Raw genomic sequence first — 27,612 nt, 5'->3', positions numbered from 1 at the left:
TAATGTGAAAAAACAAATTCCTATTTGTTTCCATCTCATGCTAGATGCTACCTTGAGGATGCATTCCATTACCAACTCAAAAGATAGCTAACCATGAAACAAAGCAGAAACAATGTTAATAACTAATAAGGCAAACATTATGTACACTCAATTAAGGTTTTAAATTTGAAATTGGAACTCACATTTAACTCTGCAGAATAAGAATAGAACAACGGTTTCTTAACTTACAAGAATCAATATGGATCTGAGGTTGAAAATTAGTTTCAAATCTTTGGTATCACTCCCGAAGAGGATTACAACCAAAAAAATAAAAAAATAAAAGAAATCTAGATCTTCTGACTATGAAATTTCTTCTTATATCCTGACACCTCCTCGAACGTGTATATCTTTCAAATACAAATACAGGACCAAAAAAACTTGAAAAAGAGCAGTTTCGTCTAAGTTACAAGTCAGCTACAAGAGGCCATAATGGAGACTGTAATATAATGCTTAATCGCCTGAAACATACTGCTTCTCTGCATAGTATTTTTTCTCGCTTGCTTCTTTTCTGTTGTTCCTTTTCTGCACAATTCAACAAGGCACGGTTATTGCCAAACCCCGGTACCATTTTCACATGATAGCGCAAAACTAATAGCACTCAAAGAAGATCAGTAAAATCTTGACATGCGTTTTAATGAATGAGAACATATACTAGAAATGATGAGAAACTGAGGATGTTAGAGCATGGGATGTAATAAATAAAATCTTGACATGGGACGGCTCCTTCACTAACAGGGAGGAATCGAGATTTTTAGCGAATTCCAGTATTAATTTGCAATAAATCTATGGTAGAAACTGGAGAAATGTCGATGAATCATATATCAAAAACATAAATGCCAACAAATATTTTAATCTGGTGAGAGGAGATTGATAATATGGTCTTTGTAACTTTCCAATTCACTATAGATAGAGATATGAGCATTTCATGAGAATTCAAGTATTGCACCTAGTCTATAAGGTAATGTATTGCACAACTAAAACTCCAGGAGTGGCGATGAAAGATTTCAAGGGCTTCTCAACGGATTGTTGCATCTTAGGAAATTTATAAACTACTTTGTGAAGCTACTATTGGACTAATGATTTTTCTGACCATCAATGCTTTTGACTTTCCTAGTCAATTGACGCTTTCTGAACTATCACAAGAAGTGGAACGCAATGCTTAGTTTTGACCCACCAAATTATCTAGATCATATTTAGAAATTCGACACTGTTGGGCATGGTAGTCAATCCAAATAATGCTTCTATACAACTCTGTCTTTTTCCGTCTTTTTTCTCTCTCTAAGTGCATGTGTATATTGATGAGGTAAATGCTGTATAATCTACAGACTTAAGCGACAAATTGGGTAAGTGCCACTTACCACATATATCTCGTGGTTAGCAATGATCCTTTGAGCAACTGAAGTGGTTGTAATATCTTTAGGGCTCTCAATTACTCGGAAGATCCCCATGCTTTTAGGAACTGCATAGGGATCATGTTTTTCCTGCATCAACCAAGATTTTTCTCAGGAACATGCTTCTAATATTTGTTCTTTTTTTTTTCCTCGCGATAAACAGAAAATGTGATTGTGTGACAACCAAAATGTGTGGAGACTTACTCCTGTAGAAGAATTTCTTTCAGAAACTGTCCCATGTACAACCACAGAAATATTGAACGTTGTTACCTAGTCCATGCCAAATAGGAAAGAAAAAAAGAGAATAAATTAGTGATCAATAAGAAATGCAGAGCCTTCTTTCTGCTTTGCAGGTCTAAGAGCAGGATGAGGAAAAAATGATCAATTAATTTTTTAAAACAGAAGGCATAGCTAGCTATAACAAAATGCTCTCGTGGAAGAACTGCAAAAAGCCACTTCCACGGGTGGTTATTTTATCTTGTTGCATTTTTAAGTGTTTTGGTGAATGTTTTAAGCACGGTTAATGACCTATAAACTATAGAGCATTAGGCTCTCAGTTATAGCAGCACATCTTTTGGATAAACAATAAATACAATTAGGCTATGTTGCTCGGACTCTCCAAAAATATTGCTGCATCCGTGTCGGATCCTTCAAAAATGCACAATTTTTGGAGGGTCCGACGCACACACGTCAGCATTTTTGAAGTGTCCGAGCAACATAGCAATTAGGCAGACAAATCTAAAAAGAACTAGATAGAAGAGATAAAAAAGACATCTAAAAGGTCGAAGCAAGCTTACCATATCTTGGGTCACTTCACAAGGGGCACCAATAATGACCTCATCAACATAGCGGCAGGCAAGTACACTAAGACTGCGTTCATGCAGATTCATCAATGGATACTGATGTCCACGAAGTTCACTGCAAGATTAAACTTTGTTAATTCTTTATCTTCATACACATAGAAAGTTTGTTAAATGAGATAACCACAGGTTCTGAAGGAGTACTGTGTGAAGATTTTAGGAAGTAGTAACTAAACCATGGTATCTCAACATGCAAGTGAAAATACAGAGACAATCACAAACTCAGCGTATCTTGATAACATGAAAATAAGAATTACTCTGTAATACTGATGTTAATTACTAAATAAGGGTTCATTAATACTAACATAAACATACCTGATAGTCTCGTCAGTGTAAACTCCAACTAAAAGAAAATCTCCAAACTGTCTGGCTCTTTTAAGGATCTGAGTGGGAGAAAAAGAGTATCTTATTCGTAAAACTGTATAATGATGCTGAATGAGAAGAAACTATTTTAATGACCTACAGAGCGTAATAAAAAAAAATGAAAGACACTAAAGTCAGGTTAAAGATCAGAATTGGAGATTAAGTATATGCTGTACAAGAGGCAATAGAAGAAGATTCAATAGTGTGGATATTTAGTCTACCATTAAAAAACACCTACTATTATAATGAGCTTGACAGTTCAAAAGAGTTTATTGCAATTGATATAAAATGCTACTTGATTCTCGATATCATTAAGGATAATGACTTATACTGCATCTTAAGCCGTGAAACTTAGCATTAGCATGCAAGTAGAAGGAAGAAACATTCACAGACAGTTCATAAATCATCCAGATTAACAATATATGATTGCACTATATATACATAATAAAGCTTGACAAATTCCAAAAACCCAAAATTAGAGATTTACCTCAACATGGCCAGCATGAAAAAGGTCGAACGCCCCATCAATATACACAACTCTAGCATTTGGCCCAGGCCCCTAAGAATAAAAAAGTAGGAGAATGTATACTTTTAAAAAGCTCCAGGAAAAAGGAAGAGAAGCTCAAACAGAAATAATCACGATGAGAAAAAGAGAAGTCAGACTTAGAGTTTTCTGTCTTTAATTATTGGGTTCACCTCTACAAATGGAATCGGCGGTTCAAGTTCCACGTCCGTCTTATTATTTTTCCTTTCTTTTCTATAATTGAGCCGGGGATACTTTTCTGTTTTCCTTCTATCTTCATTTGGTTTATTCTGTCAAACTCCACAAGTTTGTTCTACTTTTATCACCGTAAATTTTTATATAACTAAGCCAAATGTTTATGTTTAAAGTAGTAGAAGTGGATGACATAGCATATAATCAACTGGATCAACCGATATCAGCATTTTCGGGTTTCGTCACGGAGTAAGATATATATGTAAAAATCACTAAATTAGTGACAGATTGAAATCCCTATTCAATTTGACAGATTGAATAGGGATATGTCAGTTGACGTAGCATAAAGTAAACTGACAGATTGAAACTAAATTCTAATTCTACAGTTGAGTAGTCTTCAATTGATACTCATAATGTTCACACACTGAATTCAACTAGAAAAAGGAACAATATATATCTAGCTTGATGCCTCACAAATAATAAGTAGAGAGTACAACTTGTGGTACCTTTCCATTCGAAAATTGCACAATCCGTCTAGATGTGGGCAGAAAACTAGATATGTGATCGATCTTCGAGATTTTTTCCTCAGCATGTACATGGTTCATATTATCATCTTTGCCAGGGAGAGACAAATTGGAGCAATCTTGAGAAATACTTTTAGCAGATGAAAGAATCCTTCCTACAAAACATGATTGGAAAATGTATGAGAAAACAAAAACATACTCATCACTCTTAGTATCTGGTTCCGGGAAACATTTCCTTTTCTTCATTTTTTCCAGAATGTTTACTGAGCAATCTCTTTAATTTATTTTCATTTCTAGTTTTGGGAAAGTCATTTGATTATAAAAAAAATTCTCCTTTCTGAAAAATCACTATACGCAGGTCTTCTGATATAATCAGCTATATACACGACTTTGGCACATGACAAACAGTCTAATATATAGCAAGGATCATGAATAGCTAACAAAACCATCAAAAGAAATGGAAGATTAATGACCTCTGTACATTATTAATTCCATATGTATGCACGAAGTAAAAACTAGGGGCAGGAGTGGATAGAGTTTGTAATTAAACTATCTGAGGTGGGGGCGGGTTCATTTTATACAGAACACAATCTCACTAAAAATCCGTTCAACCACAAAAATATGGCATATTTCTGGATTTTTTTAAGCTATATTAGCATAACAGATTCAAATCTTAAAGTGAACGAGAATAGGAGAGATATAGTACCTACAATATCTGTGCTGGAGACACCTTCAGTACGTTTAATCTGCTTGTAATGACCAGCTTGCTTTGCTAAGGCATAAGCATCAGTTCCATCTGGAAGTAGACAGGGATCATCACCGTGTATAATGTAGTCTATCTTATGCTCAGTAAACAGACGGTTCATAAAATCTTCAGTAATTGCATAAGGAGCATTCGCAATTACTTCATCCACCCACTTCAATCCACTAACAAGGGCAACTCTGCAAAAGCATCTTAAATTTAGATGACATGTGAAGGTCGGGAAAACTGAAACAGTTTAATTGATGAAACAAAATGGCATCACATAGTTACACAGACGTAACTAAATTGCACTCAATTCTTTGTCAAGTAATTGAACTGAATGCTACTTTATATTTGAACTTCTAAGAACTAAAACACATTTACAAACACACAGAGAACATGTCAGAGCCAATAGGCATAAATTGAAGGGAGAAATTTCTTTCAAGAAGTTTCTTCTCCATAATCCACTTTACGTCAAAAACTTGCTTAGGCTCATCAATAAGCATTTTGAAAAAAATCTACTTTATGTATTAGCTAACATTTTTACTCAAGTGGAATCTTGATAAAATTTAATTAAATTCAAGATAGTTTACAAGGATAGTTAACTAGGACTTGAATTGGTGTATCTAGTTAATACATCTTAATCTTGATAACAAATTGTTATCAACACGGCTATAGGATATCATCCTACATAAAATGTGGACTAAACAATACCATCTTTACTAAGATCCCTCTTACGAACTTTATTGGCTCGTGCATTTTATAATTCTCAGTCTTGGTACAGTCCATAACACTGGACTTGTTCTTCACCTATCCTACTAGAACAAAAAAGCATCAAGCAGAATGTATTCCATTAAACAACTTTTTTTTTTCTGTATGAAATATTTTACAGATAAGAGAAACAAATATAAAAATCTAATCCATGAAAGATGGAGAAACTAATGAAACTCGTACCTTTCTTCCATGCATAAAACGGGTGGACCCTTATTAGCTACAATTTCTTCATCACTAACAACTCCAACTACTAACTCGTCACCTAACGCTTTTGCTTGTCTTATGGCATTTGCATGGCCATAATGCATCAGATCAAAACACCCATCCATATAAACACGAATACGCTTCTTCCCACGCTTCTTTTTACTTAGATTGGGTAAAAGGTGGGGCAGAGTAGTAGGAAGACTGATCCCTGTTAAATAGCTAGTAGATACCCCGAGCAAGGCTGCAGTTAGCATGACTCCACCAAAAAGCCTGGGGAGCCTTTCCCCAATCCAACTGTTGATTTCAAAATCCATTGGCCTCCTCCCTCTAACTTCTCGACCTCTTCTGTAAAAGAGGAAGAGAGGCCCTGCAAACCGTATAACCAAAAGAACAAATGTAAGTTGTAGAAATAAATCCTGATCAACCTACTTCAATCTGAAATCAGAAAACTAACATCTAACAACAGTAGGATATGCTGGTCAAAGGATCAATGAGATGGAATGGTCAATTAATAAGTATGTAGAAAAGGACCACATCTCATATATTGGGGTCAAAGTACAGAAAAGATGCAAACTCTATTACTATAACAATGTAAATTGAACAGAAACAAGAACATTCAGGGTGTATTTGGTATTTGGTATGAAGGAAAATGTTTTCCGTGGAAAATAAGTGGGTTGCTTACTTATTTACTAGCGTTTGGTAAATAAGCAAATAAATATTATCCCAAGAGCATTTATATGATCTAGCAAAACACTATGGGGAGGGGTGGGGAGTGGGGGTTTGGCAGTGGCAGGGGTAGGGGTAGGATGATCAAGGGGTGGAGGTTAAGGGTGTTTGGTGGGTCGGGAAGAGACAATGAACTTGGAATGTCACTTATGGAACTTGTCTTCCCTGCTACCATTAGGGAAGTCATTTTCCTTATTTTTAGGAAACTTGTTTTCTAGAGAAAGGTAGGAGTAAGGTCTGCGTACATCTTACTCTACCTAGACCCCACTTATGGGACTACACTGTGTATACGATAAAAATCGGGTATCCGCTGAGCCGGTAATACCGGTGACCGAAGGAAGAAAGAAACGAGGATTTGTACAAAGGCTTTCTTTTTTGACCGGAGGAGTGTTTTGACCAAAGAGAGGGAAGATCTTCATTTGGTCCGGTTTCTTCATAGCCGAGCTGATCATGGCCGTTCCTCCGTTTGGTCGTGGCCGTTTCTCCGTTTGGTCGTAGCCGTTGGTCCGGGAGATCCGTTACGCGATTGCCACGCGTCGATAGCGTCCTGCCACGTTCAACTGCCAATCGTACGGGTGTCAGACCGTACGATCAACCTAATTCAACCTGCTCCACTTCAGAGTTTTTTTTTCTTTCTTTATTTTTTAGACGCACATGTTGTATGAAGCCCATGGGGCAATGCTATAAATAGGGGCCATTGCCCTACTTTTAAAGGGTTGGCTTCCTCATATCAAGAACTCTTGTAATAGCAAAATTATATAAATCTCTCGCAAAAATCTGATTTCGGTCCACATTAGTTGTGTTCATCTCTTAAATTTATTCAATCAAGTAACACTTATATGTTAGCAAACACGCAAATCTATAGCAAACCACCGATTATCAGTTGCTTCTTCATAGTATACTCATATATTTCTTTTCTCTATCAAATAGATTCAAGGCACAACCACATATCCTATACCTCACTCACAAATTTAATTGATTATCCAAATTCGGGGTAAACAGTTTGGCGCCCACCGTGGGGCTAGGATAATAGTGGTCTTTGATCTTGATCCCTATCTTACCCATAAAACCAAAAATATCTTCTGTTCGTCTCTGAAAAAAGGACCAAATGGCTGACAGTGGGCAATCTGGTCACGTCAACAACAACGAGATCGTGGCCGAAAATGAAGGCAACGGGCCACGAGGATTACCAAACCCCGCTGACCCTAACCCCGTTAATTCGAGGGAGGGCCTCAACCGTCAAAACACCGTGGACCAGGAGAATGCCGCCTAGCCGGCCACTGACCCTTTAAATACACACAATTCGATTACTTTGTCCCGGACTCAGGGCCGGAAAGAACTCGATAACCCGAATGATAATGTTGACTTACGTTTAATCTTTGAAATGATGCAGGTTCAGAGAGCGGCGATTGCCGAACAGGGAATCGCAATAGCCCAGTTGCAAAACGGAGGGGATAAAACGATCTCGGAGGAGGCAAAGGGTGTTGCTGAACCCAGAAGAGATGAGGCACGGATGGTTGAGAGCGATGGGTCCGGAGCTGGGTCCTCCACCGAGGTTCTGAGAATGCTCGAAACTTTGGTAAAACGGGTAGACTCGACCGAGAAGAGGGTGGAAACATACAACTCTCGGGTAGACCAAATCCCGGGGGCTCCGCCTTTACTGAAAGGGTCGGATTCGAAGAGGTACATCCAAAGGCCTTTTCCTCCGAGTGCAGCTCCAAAACTAATCCCGAAGAGGTTTAAAGTGCCGGATATCCAGAAATATGACGGCACAACGGACCCACACGAACACGTGACCTCATACACATGCGCTATAAAAGGCAATGATATGGAGGAAGACGAAATTGAATCGGTATTGCTGAAAAAGTTCGGGGAAACTCTGTCAAAAGGAGCATTGACATGGTACGACCATCTGCCCGAGCATTCGATCACTTCTTTCGAAATGCTCGCCGATGCCTTCATCAAAGCTCACGCCGGTGCCAAAAAGGTGTAGGCCCGTAAGGCCGACATTTTCCGTATAGCCCAAAGAGACGATGAGTTACTGCGTGAATTCGTCAACCGATTCCAAAGGGAACGGATGGAACTCCCCCCCGGTTCCAGAAGAATGGGCTGCACAAGCTTTCACAAAGGGGCTCAATGTTCAGAGCTCAACGGCTTCGTTCAAATTAAAGGAAAGCTTGCTGGAATACAAGGTTGTGACATGGGCTGATGTCCATAACCGATACGAGTCGAAGATTCGGGTGGAGGATGATCAATTCGAGCTTCCCCCGGGGCCAATAAATGTGAACAAAAGTTTTAAGAGACCAAGGAAAGGTTACGAAACGAAGGCCGAATCGTCGAGGGAAAGGTATCGGCCATACTCCCATTCGGAGAAGCCAAACTTTAGGTCGGAGAAATCAAGGGTTAGCCCAAGCCATTTCTCCGATCGGGGTAATAAACGGGTCGAGCGCCCGTCGAACAGTCGGGGTCTCTCATTCAGGAGCGATGCCGGAAGCTCTGCCGACATCAAGGATTTGCCAAAGATATCAGAGTACAACTTCAACGTCAGTACCTCGGGCCTCGTCTCGGCTATTGGCCGTGTCCCGGATGTAAGATGGCCAAGACCTCTAAGGTCAGATCCGGGCCAACGGGACCCGAGCATGGTGTGTGAGTATCATGGAACCCGTGGTTATAGAACCGAGGATTGTCGCCAGCTAAGAGAGGAGGTAGCCCGGTTACTGAAGAATGGTCATCTCCGAGAATTGCTGAGTGAACGAGCCAAAAATCACTACAAGGAAACGGAGACTCATAAAAGGGCCGAGCCAGTAAAACCCCAGCATATAATCAACATGATAGTTGGGGGTACCGATGCCCCTCGAGGGCCGGTGATGAAACGGGCCAAGGTTTCTATTGTTCGTGAAAAACGCAGCCGGGATTATTTACCCGAGGGTTCTATCTCTTTCAGCAACGAGGATGCAGAAGGCATCATTCAACTGCATAATAATGCATTGGTAATTTCTGTACTTATCTTTAAAACTCAGGTTAAACGTATTTTGATTGACCCAGGTAGCTCGGCCAACATCATTCGGTGAAGAGTGGTCGAACAGCTAGGGCTGCCCGATAAGATCGTACCAGTAGCCCGGGTACTCAGCGGGTTCAACATGGAAAGCGAAACCACAAAGGGGGAGATCTCGTTGCCGGTGAACATCGACGGCACTATCCAGCAGACAGTGTTCTATGTAATCGAAGGGGACATGAAGTACAATGCATTGCTGGGTAGACCTTGGATACATAGCATGAGGGCCGTGCCCTCAACATTACATCAGCTGCTGAAATTTCCGACCCCGGAGGGAATAAAAATCATCCGAGGTGAACAACCCGCTGCAAGGGAGATGTTCGCGGTCGAGGAGGCAACACCTCAGCCCGAAAAATCGAATCACAAGGAAGAAGATCCAACCGGAGGACCGAACACCAAATAGCAATCAAAGCACTCGGGATTGGATTCGGAGTATGAAGAGGGTGATTTCGACGTACCCAGATCATTCGTCATGCCGAATGACACGGATGCAACCAAGTCGACAGTAGAGGAGCTGGAGCAGATCATCTTGTTCGAATATCTACCGGACAGAAAGGTATACCTGGGCACGAGGTTAACCCCGGAGCTCAGGAACAAGTTAATTGAATTTCTTCGAGCTAACGCAGATTGCTTCGCATGGTCCCATATAGATATGACAGGAATACCACCGGAAGTAGCGACTCACAAGCTCAGCGTAGACGGGAAGTTTCCCCCGGTGAAGCAGAAGAGAAGACCTATGGCGGAAGCAAAACATGCCTTCGTCAAAGACGAGGTAACAAAGCTTTTAAAAACAGGTTCTATCCGGAAGGTAAAGTACCCGGACTGGCTAGCTAACGTGGTAGTGGTGCCCAAGAAAGGTAATAAATTTCGAATGTGTGTTGATTACAAGGATTTAAACAAAGCGTGCCCGAAGGATTCATTTCCCTTGCCTCACATCGACAGAATGATCGATGCGACGGCCGGGCATGAGATGTTAAGTTTTCTCGATGCCTACTCCGGGTATAATCAGATTCGGATGCACCCGGAGGATCAAGAGAAAACATCCTTCATTACCCGATATGGGACTTACTGTTATAATGTCATGCCTTTTGGACTAAAAAATGCCGGTGCAACTTACCAACGCCTAGTTAATAGGATGTTCAAAGAACAAATAGGGAAAACAATAGAAGTTTACATTGACGACATGGTGGTCAAGTCCCTGGAAACAGAGGACCATTTAAAATATTTGCAGGAAACCTTCGATGTGCTCCGCAAGTATAACATGAAGCTCAACCGGGAAAAATGTGCCTTCGGAGTCCGGTCCGGCAAATTTTTGGGTTTCATGGTGTCACACCGGGTGATTGAGATCAACCCGGACAAGATCAAGGCCATCGAGGATATCGAGGTGGTGAATAACGTCAAAGGAGTACAAAGGCTCACCGGGAGGATAGCAGCGTTGAGTCGCTTCATTTCGAGGTCCTCGGACAAGAGTCATCGTTTCTTCTCATTACTGAGGAAGAAAAACGACTTCGTTTGGACACCGGAATGCCAAAGAGCTTTACAAGAATTAAAGAGATACCTATCCAGCCCGCCGCTGTTGCACACACCAAAGGCGGACGAGCAGCTCTTTCTCTACCTTGCTGTCTCCGAGATAGCGGTAAGTGGCGTTTTGGTCCGAGAAGAATCAGGCACGCAATTCCCTATCTATTATGTAAGTAGAACTTTGGGGGATGCGGAGACCCGGTATCCCCACTTGGAAAAATTGGCATTGGCATTAGTAAGTGCTTCCAGGAAGCTCAAGCCCTTCTTCCAACGTCATCCTATATGTGTAGTGACTACTTACCCCCTAAAAAACATTATGCATAAACCGGAATTATCGGGTAGACTAACTAAATGGGCAGTAGAAATTAGCGGATATGATATCGAGTACAAACCCCGAACGGCCATCAAGTCCCAGATCTTGGCCGATTTTGTGGCAGATTTCACCCCGGCTATGGTCCCCGAGGTTGAGAAAGAACTTTTGCTAACCTCGGGGAAAGCCTCGAGTATTTGGTCGCTACATACTGACGGGCCCTCGAACCTTAAAGGTTCCGGGCTAGGAATCGTCTTTAAAACCCCGGCCGGGGATGCCGTTCGATAATCCATTAGAACTGTTAAATTGACTAACAATGAAGCCGAGTATGAGGCTATGATTGCAGGTTTGGAATTAGCCCGGAGTATGGGGGCCGAAATAATCGAGGCAAAGTGCGATTCGCTCTTGGTCGTGAACCAGGTGAACGGCGTCTTCGAGGTCAAGGACGAACGGATGCAGAGGTATCTTGAAAAAATCCAAGTGATACTACATCGGTTTAAAGAATGGACCATGCAGCATATACCGAGGGAGCAGAACAGCGAAGCCGACGCATTGGCGAATTTGGGGTCTTCGGTCGAAGGAGAAGAAATCAACCTCGGGACTACGGTGCACTTGTTGAACACAGCGATAGAAAACGGACACGCCGAAATAAACACAATGGGTTTAACTTGGGATTGGTGCAACAAGTACATCGACTACTTGCGTGATAGAAAGCTCCCAAATGACCCAAAAGAATCACGGTCATTAAGGACCAAAGCTGCGCGTTTCTGCTTGGTAGACGGTCAATTGTATCGACGATCTTTCTTCGGACCCCTGGCCAAGTGTTTGGGTCCAGGGGAAACAGAGTATGTGATGAGAGAGGTGCATGAAGGAACCTGCGGCAATCACTCCGGTGATGATGCTCTTGTCCGAAAGATTATCAGGGCCGGTTATTATTGGAACCGGATGGAAGAAGACTCAAAGAATTTTGTCCGGAAATGTGACGGGTGTCACAGACATGCTCTGATGATTCATCAGCCCGGGGATTGCTGCATTTGGTGGTGTCGCCCTGGCCTTTCATGAAGTGGGGAATGGACATAGTCGGTCCATTACCATGGGCACCAGGTAAAGCCCGTTTTATTTTGTTTATGATTGATTATTTCTCCAAATGGGTTGAAACGCAGGCCTTTGAAAAAATCAGAGAAAAGGAAGTCATTGACTTCATATGGGATCACATCATCTGTCGTTTCGGCATCCCTGCCGAGATAACTTGTGATAACGGACCCCAGTTCGTGGGTGGCAAAGTCAACGATTTCCTCGAGGGGCTGAAGATCAAGAGAATTGTATCAACTCCATATCACCCGTGTGCGAACGGACAGGCGGAATCCACGAACAAGACAATAATCCAAAATCTGAGGAAAAGACTCGAAGCATCAAAACATCATTGGAGGGAAATATTACCGGAGGTGTTGTGGGCTTACAGAACCACATCAAAATCAAGCACGGGAGAAACTCCTTTCTCGTTGATCTACGGGGCTGAAGCCCTTATTCCCGTAGAAGTTGGTGAACCGACTCTCCGGTTCAGATATACGACCGAGGAGTCGAACGAGGAGGCCATGGCCGTAAAAATCGACCTCACGGATGAACTTCGCGAAAACGCGTTGGTACGTATTGCAGCCCAGAAACAGAGAGTGGAAAGGTACTACAATCGGAGAGCCAATTTTCGTCATTTCTAAGTTGGGGACTTGGTGCTTCGAAAAGTTACCTTGAACACCAAGAATCCCAACGAAGGAAAACTGGGCCCGAACTGGGAAGGACCGTACAAGATAACCGAGACAACGGGCAAAGGATCGTACCAGTTGGAATCCATGGACGGAAAACGGTTGCGCAACAACTGAAATGTGGCTCATCTCAAAAGATACTACTGCTGAGGTATGGACTCCTCATGTTTTCAAATTAACCTCTTTCTTTTTGCAGAAAGTCAAGTACCGACTGAAGAAAAGAATCTAGATCTGAAAACACGTGTTGCACTCTTTTCCTTAGTACGTTTTTGTCCCAAAATGGGTTTTCCGACAAGGGTTTTAATGAGGCAACAAGTACAACGTGTTACTCGACGAAGATAAAGGACAAACGTCCGGATACTCGGGGTCGCACTGTACGAGTGGGGACTTGATAGCACTCACCCGATCTTGCAGCTCGGATAAGCGCTAGGGGACTATAATACCTACTTCAAAGTTTACCCCGGTTAGCAGAAATCGGAAGAGCTCAACAAGCAAAACCGGACCTAAAATACTAGGTTCCGATGTAAGGACCAAACGATCACGCAATATTTGCTACGGCAAAACCAAGAGCCGGACTTTCTGCATTAGGTTCCGATGTAAGGACCAAACGATCAGAATGAATCGTGTCCATTTAGTATTTGCTACGGCAAAGGTAGAAGGAAAAAAGTTCCTCATGTATATAAATACTGGCAGTGCAAAAATTATCGAAAGTTTGGATAACGATATCTCGGATGTCTTCCTGTTAAAGCACTTTACCCCGAGGATTACCGCCGTATTTCGGCACTACTTCATTCATATACCCAATACCGGGCATTACGGTCAAAATTCGACAAAGGCAGCAAGGTCATAGCGATCCGAGCCAAAATCGTTAACCCCACAAACGGGGACTCCTACATCAAAATTTAGCTAAGGCTGAGATTCAGGTGTCCGAAAAATTCCGGCCCTAAAAATGCCCGTCGCGATTCGGAGACGTCCGAATTCACAAAGCATAAGATAAGTCCCACGGGCAAAAACTCAGTAAATTTCTTGGACAAAATGTACCGGATGAAGTGAAAAGTCGATATTCAGGCATAGTCAGAAATAATGACTCTTTAAAGCAGACCGGCAGTTCGGTCGGAAGTCGCAACAAACATTCAAACAAAGTAAAAGGATCAAGGAAAATACATGTTCTATTTATACGAAGGATTTTTACATCGGAGACTCCTACAAAGGCAAAATAATAATAATAATAATAATAATAATAATAATAAAAAGGCTAAGTACAGGCCCTAATCTATCCGGCATGGCTGGATCCGGAGGCTTCGGACACTGTCCGCTCAGAGTCGTCGGAGTCAGACCCGAGGGCACCCTTAGCCTCTTCCTCGACTCTTTTAGCCTCGAGAATCAGGGCCGGAAGATCCGTAAAGCCGTGCTCAGCTTGCTCGAGGGTGATCCTCCGAGACTTCCATTTCTCATATTCGGCAGCAATAGTAGCATGAGCCTCGGCGGCCTCCACGCTCTTCAGAGCCTCTTCCAAATCGGCCTCGGCCTGGGCTAACTTTGCCGCCAAAACATCCCGAGCCTCTCCGAGGACATTCTGCATTTGGATGGCTGACTCGAGCTCGGCCTTGAGAGTGTCATTAGCATCAGCTGTCTCTTCGAGCTCGGTTCTTAGATCAACACATATCTGGCCCCTTTTCTCTGCCTTCTCCTCGAGCACCCTCATGCGCTCTTTGTACCGGGCATTCTCGGATTCGAGCTGCCGATGCCTCTCGGCCATGCTCGTAGCATCGGACTTGACAGAATCCAGCTCCTCCCGGAGTTGAGCAACGGTGTTTTCAAACTCACCAAGCCTTGAGGATAAATTAGTATTGTCTCGGCTAAGGCCGATCTTGTCAGCTTCGAGACTCCGATTATATTCGGCCATCGCGGCCAGCTCACCCTTTATCTGACGATTTTCGGCCTTTGCTGCGTCGAGCTCGGGTCGGAGGTTGGAAAGAGTAATTGCTTGATTCAACTCATCCTCCTTCACCCGCAGAAGATGCAAAAACTTCTCGGTCTCTCGGCTTTGAGCATCCAGCTGGCCCTTGAGGTCGTCCACCTCTTGCTGGGTAGGGACGAAAGCCTCGTTGATGAGCACCACACTCTGCAAATAAAGCAAGTTAAAAACTTGAACAAACGAGACTAAAAATTCTCGGTGAAATTATGCAAGGATGGCTGATAAACTTACCCGGTTGCCCGCGTGCATACCCTCGTTAATGAGGCACTACCAAGAGACCCCGTTCATCTTTCGCTTGTCCGAGTCCGAGACAAGAGGCCTCAGATAGCCTGCTACGCCCACCGGGCGAGAAAGAAAACTGCAATCCTCGGGAACGGTGATCGTAGCCGATCTTGTCCTCCTCGGCTCCACACTTGGGGCCGGAAAAATGCGCACCAAGCTGTCCTGGCACCAGACTGGGAGGTCCGGCTAGCCGCCCTCGTGGCCCGAGCGATCGGGAGATGTCCGAATCCAGCAGCTTCGCCGGTAGCGGGAGGAGTGCTCGAGAACATGTCCTCAAACTCATCCGACCTTAAAGCCGGAGTTGGAGAACTTGGAACGGCCTCAGCTGCTTCAGCAAAAGCGGGGGTCTCCGTAGTCGCAGCAGGCTCATAGTCAGGCAGCGGACCCACATCTATGGGGACTTCGGTCTCCGGGACCGACTCAGTTCTTTGACCCGCTTCGGCAGCTGCTGCCCCCCCGGATCTTCTTGTCCTTTGCAAGGGGGTTTCCTCGGAAGAAGCTTCACCTGAAATATCGACGAATTCAATCGACCTTAGAGGAGTCGGGTAAAGAATTTCTTCCGCACCTATAGGTAATGCCGGAACCGAAGGTCTTTCCCCGGTTGAAGAAAGGGGTGAAACGGTGATGCCCCCCTCCGGAATGGCAGCCACGGAAGGGGCCGCACTGATACTTCGAACGAGGAGCTCGGGCTCTGCCTCATCCCTCAAAGTCCTAACAACGCTCCTCGCCCGTTTCTTTGGTTTCGGCCCTTTGTCCGAGGGCCTTTTTCTCTTGGCGGCGGCAGCAAGAATATGAGAGGCACCCGCCGAATCGAACTCGGGTGCCGACGTTGCTGGATCTGCTGCTGACTCCGGCCTTGGATCCACCGAGCCCTTAGGTAAACCTGAAAATCGAAGATGTTACAGAAGGGTTGAAGATGCAATGAATACAGATATAAACCGGATATTACCGTGGTTCTGGGCGACCCATCGGCCACGTGACAGGTGACCCCACGTCCGATTGTCGTGGACATGCTAGCTGAGTAGAGCAGCAACCCATTCGTTGAGATCCCGGACGACCGGAGGAATCCAACCCACGGCTAACATAGATAAGGAGCAGTGGGAAGATAGACAAGCTGAAGATCAAACAAAACACAAGCAATTGTTAAAAAAGAATTCAGACTTACGATTATTATTCCACCTTTCCGGAAAAGGCATGTAGTTGTCCGGGATAATGTCCGAGGTCCGCACCCGGACATATCGCTCCAACCAGCCCCTGTCCCTATCTTCGTCCATTTTTGAGAAAAATGGATTCCGGCTACGCTTTGCGAGTTTTATTACGCCTCCCCGGAACAACCTCGGGGAATATAAACGGATCAAGTGGGCCAGCGCAAGCTCCTTCCCGGTGCTATTGGCCAGCAGCCGGAGGCAGGCCACGGCCCTTCAAACGATCGGGTCAATCTGTGCCAGGGTCACATTATAGGTCCGGCACATTTCCAAGATGATTGGATCAATCGGGGGGTCGAGCTTGAGAGTGAAGGGGTAAGTGTAAATGTATAAAAAACCTTCCCGATGATCAGTGACTGATTCACTTGGCCCGGGGGCAAAAACTTGAACTGAACGGGTGTCCCACCCACAATCAGCCCGGACTAGATCAAGTTTATCCTCGATAATGGATGAGGGATACCGCCTCACATCATACCCTCTATCGGATACCGAAGAAGGCTTTTCGACCTCAAAATCTTTGTTGAAATTGGGTTTGGCCGGTATTATGTCCGAGGCAGTAGGCTCGAAGGTGCTTTTTGCCTTGGCTGGAGAAGTTGGCTCGGTTCCTTGAGAAGAAACCGAGGGGACATCATGGGAAGTAGTTTCAGTATTGGCAGACATTTGAAAATATGGGAAAAGAGAGTTTGGGACAATGCAAAAAAGAAGTTAAAAAGTGAAGGTGACAGTAGAAGAATTCAAAAATGGCAAAGAACGAAAGGAGGAAGCAGCAACACGCAAGAACGACGAGTGGAGAAATTGGCAGTATCGTTCCTTTCTCACATAGTGCAAACAGCAAATCAACAACAATTAGTTTTCAGATGATTATGAGTAAAAAGATAAATGGGTAAGAGGCAAAAAACTTGAAATAGAGAGGTGAAGAGGTGAAGCTGTAAAAATGTTGAAGTGAAGAGGTAAGGGACGTTTTATAGGCATGGGATCGGGCGGTTACAAGAGCCCAGCCAATCGGGGAAGACCACGTGTCCCATAATTAATGAGAATCGACTTGAAACGACGTGCATTGCGGCGGTTGTCAGAGCTGACCATCCAGGATATGACACGTGGCCGATGGCAGAGGGACGTGACGCAACTGTTCCCGCCAAAATGAAAAGATAATAACGGACGAATAGAGCCACCGGTTCCTTGATTCATCCACTTCCCGTTGCTCCGATAAAACTTCGGTCCGGAAAGTGTGGGGACTATCTATATACGGTAAAAATCGGGTATCCACTGAGCCGGTAATACCGGTGACCGAGGGAAGAAAGAAACGAGGATTTGTACGAAGGCTTTCTTTTTTGACCGGAGGAGTGTTTTGACCAAAGAGAGGGAAGATCTTCATTTGGTCCGGTTTCTTCATAGCCGAGCTGATCGTGGTCGTTCCTCCGTTTGGTCGTGGCCATTGGTCCGTTTGGTCGTAGCCGTTGGGCCGGGAGATCCGTTACGCGATTGCCACGCGTCGATAGCGTCCTGCCACGTTCAACTGCCAATCGTACGGGTGTCAGACCGTACGATCAACCTAATCCAACCTGCTCCACTTCATAGTTTTTTTTTCTTTATTTTTTAGACGCACATGTTGTATGAAGCCCATGGGGCAATGCTATAAATAGGGGCCATTGCCCTACTTTTAAAGGGTTGGCTTCCTCATATCAAGAACTCTTGTAATAGCAAAATTATATAAATCTCTCTCGCAAAAATCTGATTTCGGTCCACATTAGCTGTGTTCATCTCTTAAATTTATTCAATCAAGTAACACTCATATGTTAGTAAACACGCAAATCTATAGCAAACCACCGATTATCAGTTGCTTCTTCATAGTATATTCATATATTTCTTTTCTCTATCAAATAGATTCAAGGCATAACCACATATCCTATACCTCACTCACAAATTTAATTGATTATCCACATTCGGGGTAAACACATTGGGTATGTTGTTTTCTAGAATTCGGGGTAAACACACTGGGTATGTTGTTTTCTAGAGAAATTTTATTGGACCAAACATGGGAAAATTGAAAACATTTTCTGGGAAATGTTTTCCTCCATACCAAACACACCCTCAGTGAACAGACATAGCAAGCACCAAACAAAGCACGAAACAAAATTAAGTTACAAGAAGAATTGGATTTGCTCAACATAATCCCCATTTCAATCTGATTTCATAAAACCAACATCTTAACTACATTAGGTTATGCAGTTAAAAAAGGATCAAATTACATGAAATGGCCAATTAATAAACAAGTCCAGAACGGATCAAATCACACAAGTGGTCTGAAATATGCAAAAGTTGGGAACTTTATTGCTACAACAACCCAAAATTAAACAGAAATCAAGAACATGAATAAACAGATACAGCAACCAGAGTTTGGATCTAGCCCTTTTTGGATCAAACCATGTATCGACAATGTAATTTTAAAAAATTAGTGTATCTGTATAATAGACAGTATATTCACAGCAAACCTAGCAAAAAAGAAAAAAGAACAAAAAAAAAAGCATTCTTTAGGCAAATAAAAGTTTCAATATGAATTAAGCAAGAAGATCAGAAAATACCTCAAATATATTAAATTTATAACAACATAATGCATCAAACACAAATCACAGACAAGTGAAACCAAGAAATGAACCATGCAAATCATATAGCTAAATCCAGCTCAAGATTAAAACAATAAATCAAGAAACAGATTTTTTTTTTTTCCAAATTAACAAGAAAAAAACAATCTTTTTAATAAATAAAAATGGTGGGGTGGAAATAAAGAAGAACCTGAAAGTGGGAAATGATGGGAATTTGAGAACTTCAAGAAATGTCAGCTTGCAATATGTGTGTGTCAATTTTTATGTTGAAGTTAATAACAGAAATCTTAAATTGTGCAGAAGAAAAAGGAGGGAATTTGTCAGATAGAATCTTTCACTTTTTTTGTTCTTTCTTTCTATCTTTATTCTCTCTTAACGGCCAAGGTCATTCACAAATATCAGCTACTCTTCTTCTTATGGTATACAACTATTATATGTGTCGATATTCTTTTAATTTTCGCACGTCTCAATTTATGTAAAGGTGTTTAAGCGAGCTAGTTTAAGAATGAAAAGATTTTTTTAAAAAAAAATTCGTAGTCTAAAAAAAAGCTTAGATATTTATGTGGCCATAAATCAACTCATTAAGGGTAAAATGAGAAGTTTAAAATCGAATTGTTAGTAAATATTCCCTCCATTTCAATTTGTTTGTCAGCTTTTGACTTGACATAGAGGTTAAGAAAGTAAAAAAAATTGAATCTTGTGAGGTTTTAAACTAAAAATATGTATAATTTTGTGAGGAATGTTGAAATTAAAAAGTTATCAAATTAAGAAGAGACATTCTTTTTAAACGGATTAAAAAAAATGTAATACAAACAAATTGAACCGACAGAGAAGGAGTATGTGTCAATTACTTTTAATAGAAATTTTAATTTGGTCCTTCTTTTACAATAAATTAAATTGGTGTTTTGCTTTGACAAGGAAAGAAAAGGAAATTACTCCTTGGACTGTTAGATCTCATGTTGTCATTTTCTTAGGACTGTAGCCAGATGTTAAATGTATGACTTGTCAATTGAGAAAATAAATTACTCCTAGTCGACAACTCATACATTAAGGGTCGTTTGGTAGCTAGTTAGATGACGAGTTATTCATGTATTAAATCCTGCATGAGTAATATCATGTTTAATAGAAGGTTAGGAGGTAAGTTATTTATGTATATAATTAATATGGTGATTGGTTTGAAATTTAGAAACTCGCATGACTAATACATGTACAAGTTATGATGAAATCTATGTATTATTTTATGCAGGTAGAAGATGAAATAACTAAATCTTACACAACTAATCTCTGCCTAAAATTAATAATACATAGATTCCCTCATAACTAATCTTTATATAACTAATACGTACATAATTCTGCCAAATGACCCCTATTTATAGATACTGTATGTCTCAATTTCTTTTAATAAGTGTAATTTTGGCCTTTCTTTTTTGAATAATTTAATTTGGTGTTTTGCTTTGACAAGGAAAGAAAAAGAAATGGGTCAAAATTTACGTAGGACTATTAGATCTCATGTTGTCATTTTCTTTGGAGTCAGGGGCGGAGCTAGCATGATAGTCGGGGGTGCGGCCGAACCCAGTAACTTTGGTCTAAATTCTGTATTTGTTTTGAAAAAATCATTTAATATGTATAAATTGTTAATTTAGAACCCTATAACTTAAATGAATTAGAATTCCGAACCTACAAGCTTCAAATTCTGGCTCCACCTTTATTTGGAGTATTCAATGTTAAATGCATGACTTGTAAATCGAGATTTTTTTTTAACTCTAGTCGACATATTGTATTTGTGAGGCAACAAAAGGGAACGGAAGTCATTTTCATAATAAATTAAGCTATTGTATGACGTGGTCGGTGGTTCATCGAAGAGAAGACACGAGCCAGATTCAATTTTTTGCGCGGAGTGCTCTTCTTTTGGGCTGGTCTTTATATTTTGCCCCTTATTTATGTCTTCTTTAAATTTTGTCATTGCCGTCTGTTTAATGAAAGTTTTTTTACAAAATTATCCTTACCCCGTTAAAATCCTGTTTATTTCTTCATTTGCCCTTTTCTTTTCTTTTTTTGTTTCTTCTTTCCTCCTCTGTTTTGTGTTTGTCTCATCTGTTCTAAAACTTAGGTACGAATTTGGATCTTTTGCTCGTTTCAATATTTGTTTTTATGTTAAATTGTTATTTGTTGAATTGATATCCTTGTCTTCATTGTTTTTTATATTTAATTGATTCTTTTTATTTAAAATTATAGTGTTTTGTTATAGTGTCTGTATGATTTTTTGAACTTTAGTTTCATTCCCCATGTATATATTTTGGTTTTTTGAATGTCGTAATATGTTTTAGTTGATTTTGATATGCGTTTTGATTTTCTCTTTGTTGAATCGTTGAAGTTTTGCCTGTGAACAGCTGTTTTATGTTGTTGCTGCTGTTTTTATTTAATAATCTGGTTTTTGTGAAGAATGTGTTTGTCTGAGGCAACATATGTCGGGTCCGGCAGAGTTCTTGGTTTTTGAAACTGAAGTTATGCCGGTTCCGGCATAAAGTTATGCTTGTTCCGGCATAACTTCATGAATTAAGTTAATTTATGTGTGCTTGGTTTTTTGGTGTTGTCTTGTTAATAATTTTGGTTTTTATGCAATCTTATGTGTTTTTGGTGTTTTGTTAATAATGTTTTGTTTTGGTTATGAAAAATGAAAGTTTGCCTCTCACGGCATACTTTGTAATTTTGTAAACTGAAGTTATGCCAGTTCCGGCATAAAGTTATGCTTGTTGTGGCATAACTTCATGAATTAAGTTAATTTATGTGTGCTTGGTTTTTTGGTGTTGTCTTGTTAATAATTTTGGTTTTTATGCAATCTTATGTGTTTTTGGTGTTGTTTTGTTAATAATGTTTTTGTTTTGCTTATGAAAATGAAAGTTGCCTCTAACAGCATACTTTATTCTTTTGTAAAGTGAACTTCTGCCTCCTCCGGCATACTTTTCTAGTTCTTAACACTTGCGTAAATTTTTGTTTTGCTCATGAAAATAAAAGTTGCCTCTAACAGCATACTTTGTTCTTTTGTAAAGTAAACTTCTGCCTCCTCCGACATACTTTTCTAGTTCTTAACACTTGTATACTTGATATTTTGCTTATGAAAATGAAAGTTTGACTCTAGCGGCATACTTTGTTCTTTTGCAAGGTGAACTCCTGCCTCCTCCGGCATACTTGTTCAGAACTTTGCCTGATTATTTTTTGTCAACTGAAGTTACTATAATTTCAAGTCTAAGTCATTGAGCATTGTATACTAATCAAATGGAACGTATAAACTAATCAAAATCAGAACAAAGCAATAAATTTGATCAATTCTATGTTGTTGAGTAAAATTATGATTTGCAATGTTGAATCTCAACTGAATATCAGTTGTTTAGTTCATAGAAGATGATTTGTTGTTATTTTCAAATATTAACAAATCTAAACTTAATAAAGCATCAAATTGAGTTGAATTAAATTGAAACACTATATATTATGTATTTATCTTTTCCGATGTTGTAGCAGCAAAATCAATGGAGATTTCTCCGGTGAAATGTTGGAACGATGGAACGATTGAAAGGTTTGTTGTTGGAATGATGGATAGGTTTAATTGGATGTTTGGGGTTCGTTACAGACTTTCAGGTTTTTATATGTGAGGGGTAGGGGTAGTAACGTCTTTTCTTATTATTTTTTAGCTTAGAAGGACAAATATTAAAGACCACGCATTACTGGGGCAAATATTAAAGACCAACGCATTTGAAGGGCATTCGTGCGAATTGCCCAGCCAGATTTCCTTATGTTTGATTTATCGCATTTACCTCCTTCTAGGTTGGTGTATAAAGTGTTACGCCAACCAAAAAATAGTTATTACTTAATTCTAAATACGAAAAAGGTCCTAATATATTTTTAAAGTATTCTGAATTGAGTAAATATTAAGTCCCTTAATAATTTAGGTCATATATGTCTTTACTGTTCATAGTTAATCCAAATCATGCCTTTAATTTAACTGGAGTCCTCAATTAACATAATTAACTAATTAATAAGTGAAAAAGGCTAAATATGCTCTTATAATATTCAAAATTGAGCAAATATGTCATTATTTAATAATACACATATATGAAACTCAATTAAATTTGATTTATTCAGATTTAACCAAATTTAAAAGTTAGCTTTTTGGTTGACAACTCCCTTCCAGATCCATTGATTTTTTATAACATTGTTTCTCCGCTGAAAAAATCAATTGTTGAGAATTGCTGTTATTCTGAAAAATTATTAATTTAGACACTATTAATAAACTTTTAACGAAGCTCTGCTGCTTTGTATAAAAATATGATGGAAATTATCTTTCCTTAATTTGGAACACAAGTGTAATATATAGAATATGTGAATTGATTATAAGAAAAATTAGAAAATTGAAGAACGAAAATATATTCATGTCGACAAGGAAAGAAAAAGGAATTACTCCTAGGTCTGTTAGATTCATCATTTTCTCATGCCAGATGTTAAATGCACGACTTGTCAATTGAGAAAAGAAATTACTCCTAGTCGACAACTGAATACATTAAATGTAAGGCAACAAAAGTCACTTTCTTAACAAATTAAACAATTGTATGAGGTGGTTCATCGAATTTACTCCCTTCTAGGTTGGTGTATATAAAGTGTCAAATGTAAACAACAAAAATACGCGTTACGTGTCAATGGACAAAAGACAAATTCACCTCAATTCTAAAATTTATCAGTTTTTTTTTTTTAAAAAATTTGGTATTCGGTATCCATACCGCGGCTTAATTAAATTCGAATTCACACTGGGAAGTCTCATATTAAGGGTAAAACGCTTTCTAACAAAGAAGATTTCGTGCATCAGAAACCTTTGATTAAGAATGAATACTTAAAGATTGAATTAATAATATGAATAAACACTGATATATTATTTTCTTCACAATTTGTTGCGTGACTATTATTTTTATTATTAGTATCTTAGTCCATGTAATGTTTCTATTTTATATATTATAACATATTATCAATTGCAACCACTACGTAAACTTCTTTTCTGGAAGGGTAGAACTAATTCTAGTCCACTTTTCTCCTTTAATGTCCCAATCTTCTAGAGGTTCTTCACATCATCCAGATTGCATGTGAGAAAATAATTATAATACAATATTATTGTATTGTATAGTTCTCCAATTGCTGCCGCTGCTGTTTCATCTTCTACCAAACAAACAATAAGAAAATATTGATGCAAGTGATAAAAAGAAAACAAACAAATTAACACAGAGGTGTCATGAGACATGCATGGTGCACCCGCTGGGACAACCCCGTTGGATTCTCCTTCCTATCATGTTATCCCATTTGTAACTTGTTAATAGTTAAGTAGGATACAGACAAAGTAACAAGTACATGTTGCCCACTTGGCCTGCACTCAATATATAGAAATGAGCACACTAATATGTATGTGCAAATGTTATAATATTCAAACTCTTTTGGACCAGGGCGAAAGTAATTAATATTTAAAATAAACTAAAATCCCTATAATTATCGATCATATTCATATCTATTTTGTCGTTGTTGCAACCATTATTATTTTCATTATTGTAGTGTGTTAAACTGAAAATACTAGTTTAGGAGATTTATGAGGTTTTCTTTAGCGGAATGGATCTGCAACAACCACGACTTGCTCGTAACCGATCATCGAATGAAGCGGATGAATTCTCTTTGTCCACACCTAGATATCTCTAGCTAGGAGATTTAGAGCCATTTTCCTTTATAAACCCTAGTCGCCATATTAAATATGGAAGAGTCTATATATATATATATATATATATATATATATATACATGTTATAGGTAGAGTTTATATAGGAGGAGAATAAGCTAATAGGCTGACGGCCGGGACAATTAGCGCCACCCCTTATGGGTGGACATAACCTAGTAGCTATTTCCAGCACCTCTCACTCAAATATAAGTGAATGCTCAATCTCCATCAAGCTAGGGAAACATATTCTCTTTTAAATTGTCTTGCATCATTTCATACATGATAAATTGATCGTGCGATTGACTGGCATACTATGAGATCACCTTTTGATACATCTGTTAGGAATATGCACAGTGCCCTAGATCATTTGAATCCATTGATACTTCACACCTTGATATCATGTATCATAATTTCTTGTGTTCACAATTATGACCCATAAGTCATAATCGGTACCAACAAATACAAAATAAATGAGATTCTATCAATGATCTTCCTTTTCCCACGGGTCAACTTGTACCAACTTGTTTTTATAGTTGTAATCCCCAAATTGAATCTCTCATGGTCATTTGGTAGCATGCTAGATAGCGAACATTGAACCAAACTTCTAGCACTCACAAGAATCGTGAGGGTATACTTAATCAGGCCTCACACAATAATAAGTTGAGATAAAACTTATATTAAATGCTGGCTTTTGATCAACTTTTGCACACGTGGTATGAAATAGTGCTACAATATTTTCTCATTTTTTCATGGAGCATATGTCTCTATCTCATAAGATAATGCTATACAAAAGATATTCAAACAACATATGCATGCATCTTAACTGAGTTCATTGATTTACTCAATCAACAAAACTCACATCTTGTAACACCTCGTAGCTTCGGGCGAAGGTTTGACTCATAAGATGATAATATAATGGAACCAATATGAGGGTTATAGGAAGTGTTTTGAAAACTAATCAAGTCATAAGGAATGTCTTTGGGCAAAGCAAAGTTGGAGGCTACTCTACGGGGCATGTTTGCAAGTGAGTTTGTAGAAGGTCTTACTTCCAATGATCATAACCCCTTTATTAATTAGGAATTTGGGAAAACTTCCTAAATGAAAGTTGTAGCCCTTTGAAATACCTTTCCAACGGTATATTATGGGGCTCAAGGTGACATCTTTACAAAAAGTTATGGCCATTTTACTGAAGGATTATAGAGCAGTCCGTTCACTGGTCATGTCATACGAACTGGTTATACGGCCCATATAATTTTATACGGATCGTATAACTCGTCCGTACTTCATGAAACCTCAACCCGACGTTCTGTTTTGTGCCATGATAAAATATGATCATATTATACGGATCGTATAACTTTATACGGACTGTATAATATGTCCATATAATTTCCGCCTCACTTTTGTATAAATTCAAGCCTTCAGTTCTTTTATTTCATTATTCATAATTCCAAGCCCTAGCAACAATCCAAAACATCAAGGTAAGTCAATCCAAGCCCTTCCAACTCAATTCTAACATATACTCTAATTAATAATCTAAGCAAGAAATCATTGTTCCTGATGTAGGGTTTTCAAGAAAACCCATCTCAAGTTTCAAGAATCAAGATTTAGGAAATCTTCTCCAAAATTCAAGTCTTTAATTCAGGTTTTGGAGCAATTAAGGTATGCAGAACTTCTATCCATATGTGGGAATCTCTACGTTCTTCCCCATGCTCCCTTTCTTGATATCCATGAAGTTCAAATCCTAGGGAATTAAACCCAACATATCGGTAGCCCGTATTTATGTATTTATGTACATGAATTTTGTATCTATATTCGTTATTTGTATTCCTAATCTTCCATTACGGTTATTAGGAACCCTACCTTAATCCATGAATCATGAATTCTTCCTCATGTGTTCTCGTTATGGTTATATGAAACTTTATGATTTTATCTAGCAAGTTACAAGCATGTTTTCAAGTCAATTATATATATAATTATGAACTATTGTTATTATTCATGAATCAAGAACATGTTTTCAAGACTATGACAAGTTATCTCATGAAACCATGTTACAAGATATTTCATGAAATCATGATTACAAGTTATTTCACGAAAATCATGGGCTTCTTAGCCAACTATATCATGTTCATGTTTTGGGATTTGCTTAGTTAACCGAGAAGGCTCAGTAAAGCCTGAAACTACGTAGCCACCGTAGGATAAGGGTTGTCAGCAAGGAGGCAACACCTTCATTATGCAGTTTGGATCCTTACATGCTTATTATTACTTAAATCTCATATCCCTGGCAAGGTGTGAGTGTTCTGCTGGTAGGACGCAAGTACCAGATCATGTTGTCGGTTATACTATAGCATTCCCCACGTTACAAGCAGTTTTATATACATGTATTTCCATTGATTTACTGTTTTCAGACTTTACTCACGTTTCATGCTCATGTTCAAGTTATATTCAGTTTCAGTTCATGTCCTATACCTATGTTGTGCCATGTTCTTTATTTCAGCAGGTTTTACATACTAGTACTATTCACCATGTACTAATGTCCCTTTTGCCCGGGGCCTGCACTTCACGGTGTAGAAATCGATTTTCAGGAGCATACACCTGCGCAGTAGGATCACCTCAGTTATCAGCTTATTGGTGAGTCCACTCCTCTCGGGGTTCAACATGGAGTCTGCACTAGTATTTAGTTTATGGTAGTCCAGGGCCATGTCCTGGTTAGTATTCAGACATGTTTTAGAGGTTTCATAGACAGAAGTTAGTTCACAGAGTCAGTTATGCTTTTATGTTTTCAGACTATTACGTTTTCATGATTTTTCATGCTATG

General features: G+C 39.8%; 1 protein-coding gene across 1 annotated transcript; it reads right to left on the bottom strand.

Moving 5' to 3' along the window:
- Window positions 1-151: 151 nt before the first annotated feature.
- Window positions 152-19,460, bottom strand: LOC132640594 (ethanolamine-phosphate cytidylyltransferase-like). Its single transcript, XM_060357234.1, has 10 exons — window positions 19,243-19,460; window positions 5,589-5,979; window positions 4,599-4,834; window positions 3,875-4,047; window positions 3,141-3,212; window positions 2,606-2,673; window positions 2,228-2,348; window positions 1,635-1,700; window positions 1,398-1,520; window positions 152-561 (listed from the first exon to the last, which is right to left on the bottom strand). Exons 2-10 carry the CDS (start codon window positions 5,924-5,926, stop codon window positions 490-492), a joined length of 1,269 nt encoding a protein of 422 aa, XP_060213217.1. The 5' UTR covers window positions 5,927-5,979; window positions 19,243-19,460; the 3' UTR covers window positions 152-489.
- Between the last annotated feature and the right edge of the window lie 8,152 nt (window positions 19,461-27,612).

This window comes from Lycium barbarum, chromosome 5 (genome assembly GCF_019175385.1).
Source record: "Lycium barbarum isolate Lr01 chromosome 5, ASM1917538v2, whole genome shotgun sequence".
Taxonomy (NCBI): Eukaryota; Viridiplantae; Streptophyta; class Magnoliopsida; order Solanales; family Solanaceae; genus Lycium; species Lycium barbarum.
This window is presented reverse-complemented; position numbering and strand designations above follow the sequence as displayed.

Bases quoted from the DNA above. Each gene is read 5' to 3' on its own strand.
- LOC132640594 (XM_060357234.1), bottom strand. From the start codon at position 5,926: ATGGATTTTGAAATCAACAGTTGGATTGGGGAAAGGCTCCCCAGGCTT. The intron at 4,835-5,588 runs GTACGAGTTTCA...ATGCTTTTGCAG, and splicing joins GTTTTATGCATGGAAGAAAG to AGTTGCCCTTGTTAGTGGAT. The intron at 3,213-3,874 runs GTACCACAAGTT...TTTTATTCTTAG, and splicing joins TGCAATTTTCGAATGGAAAG to GGGCCTGGGCCAAATGCTAG.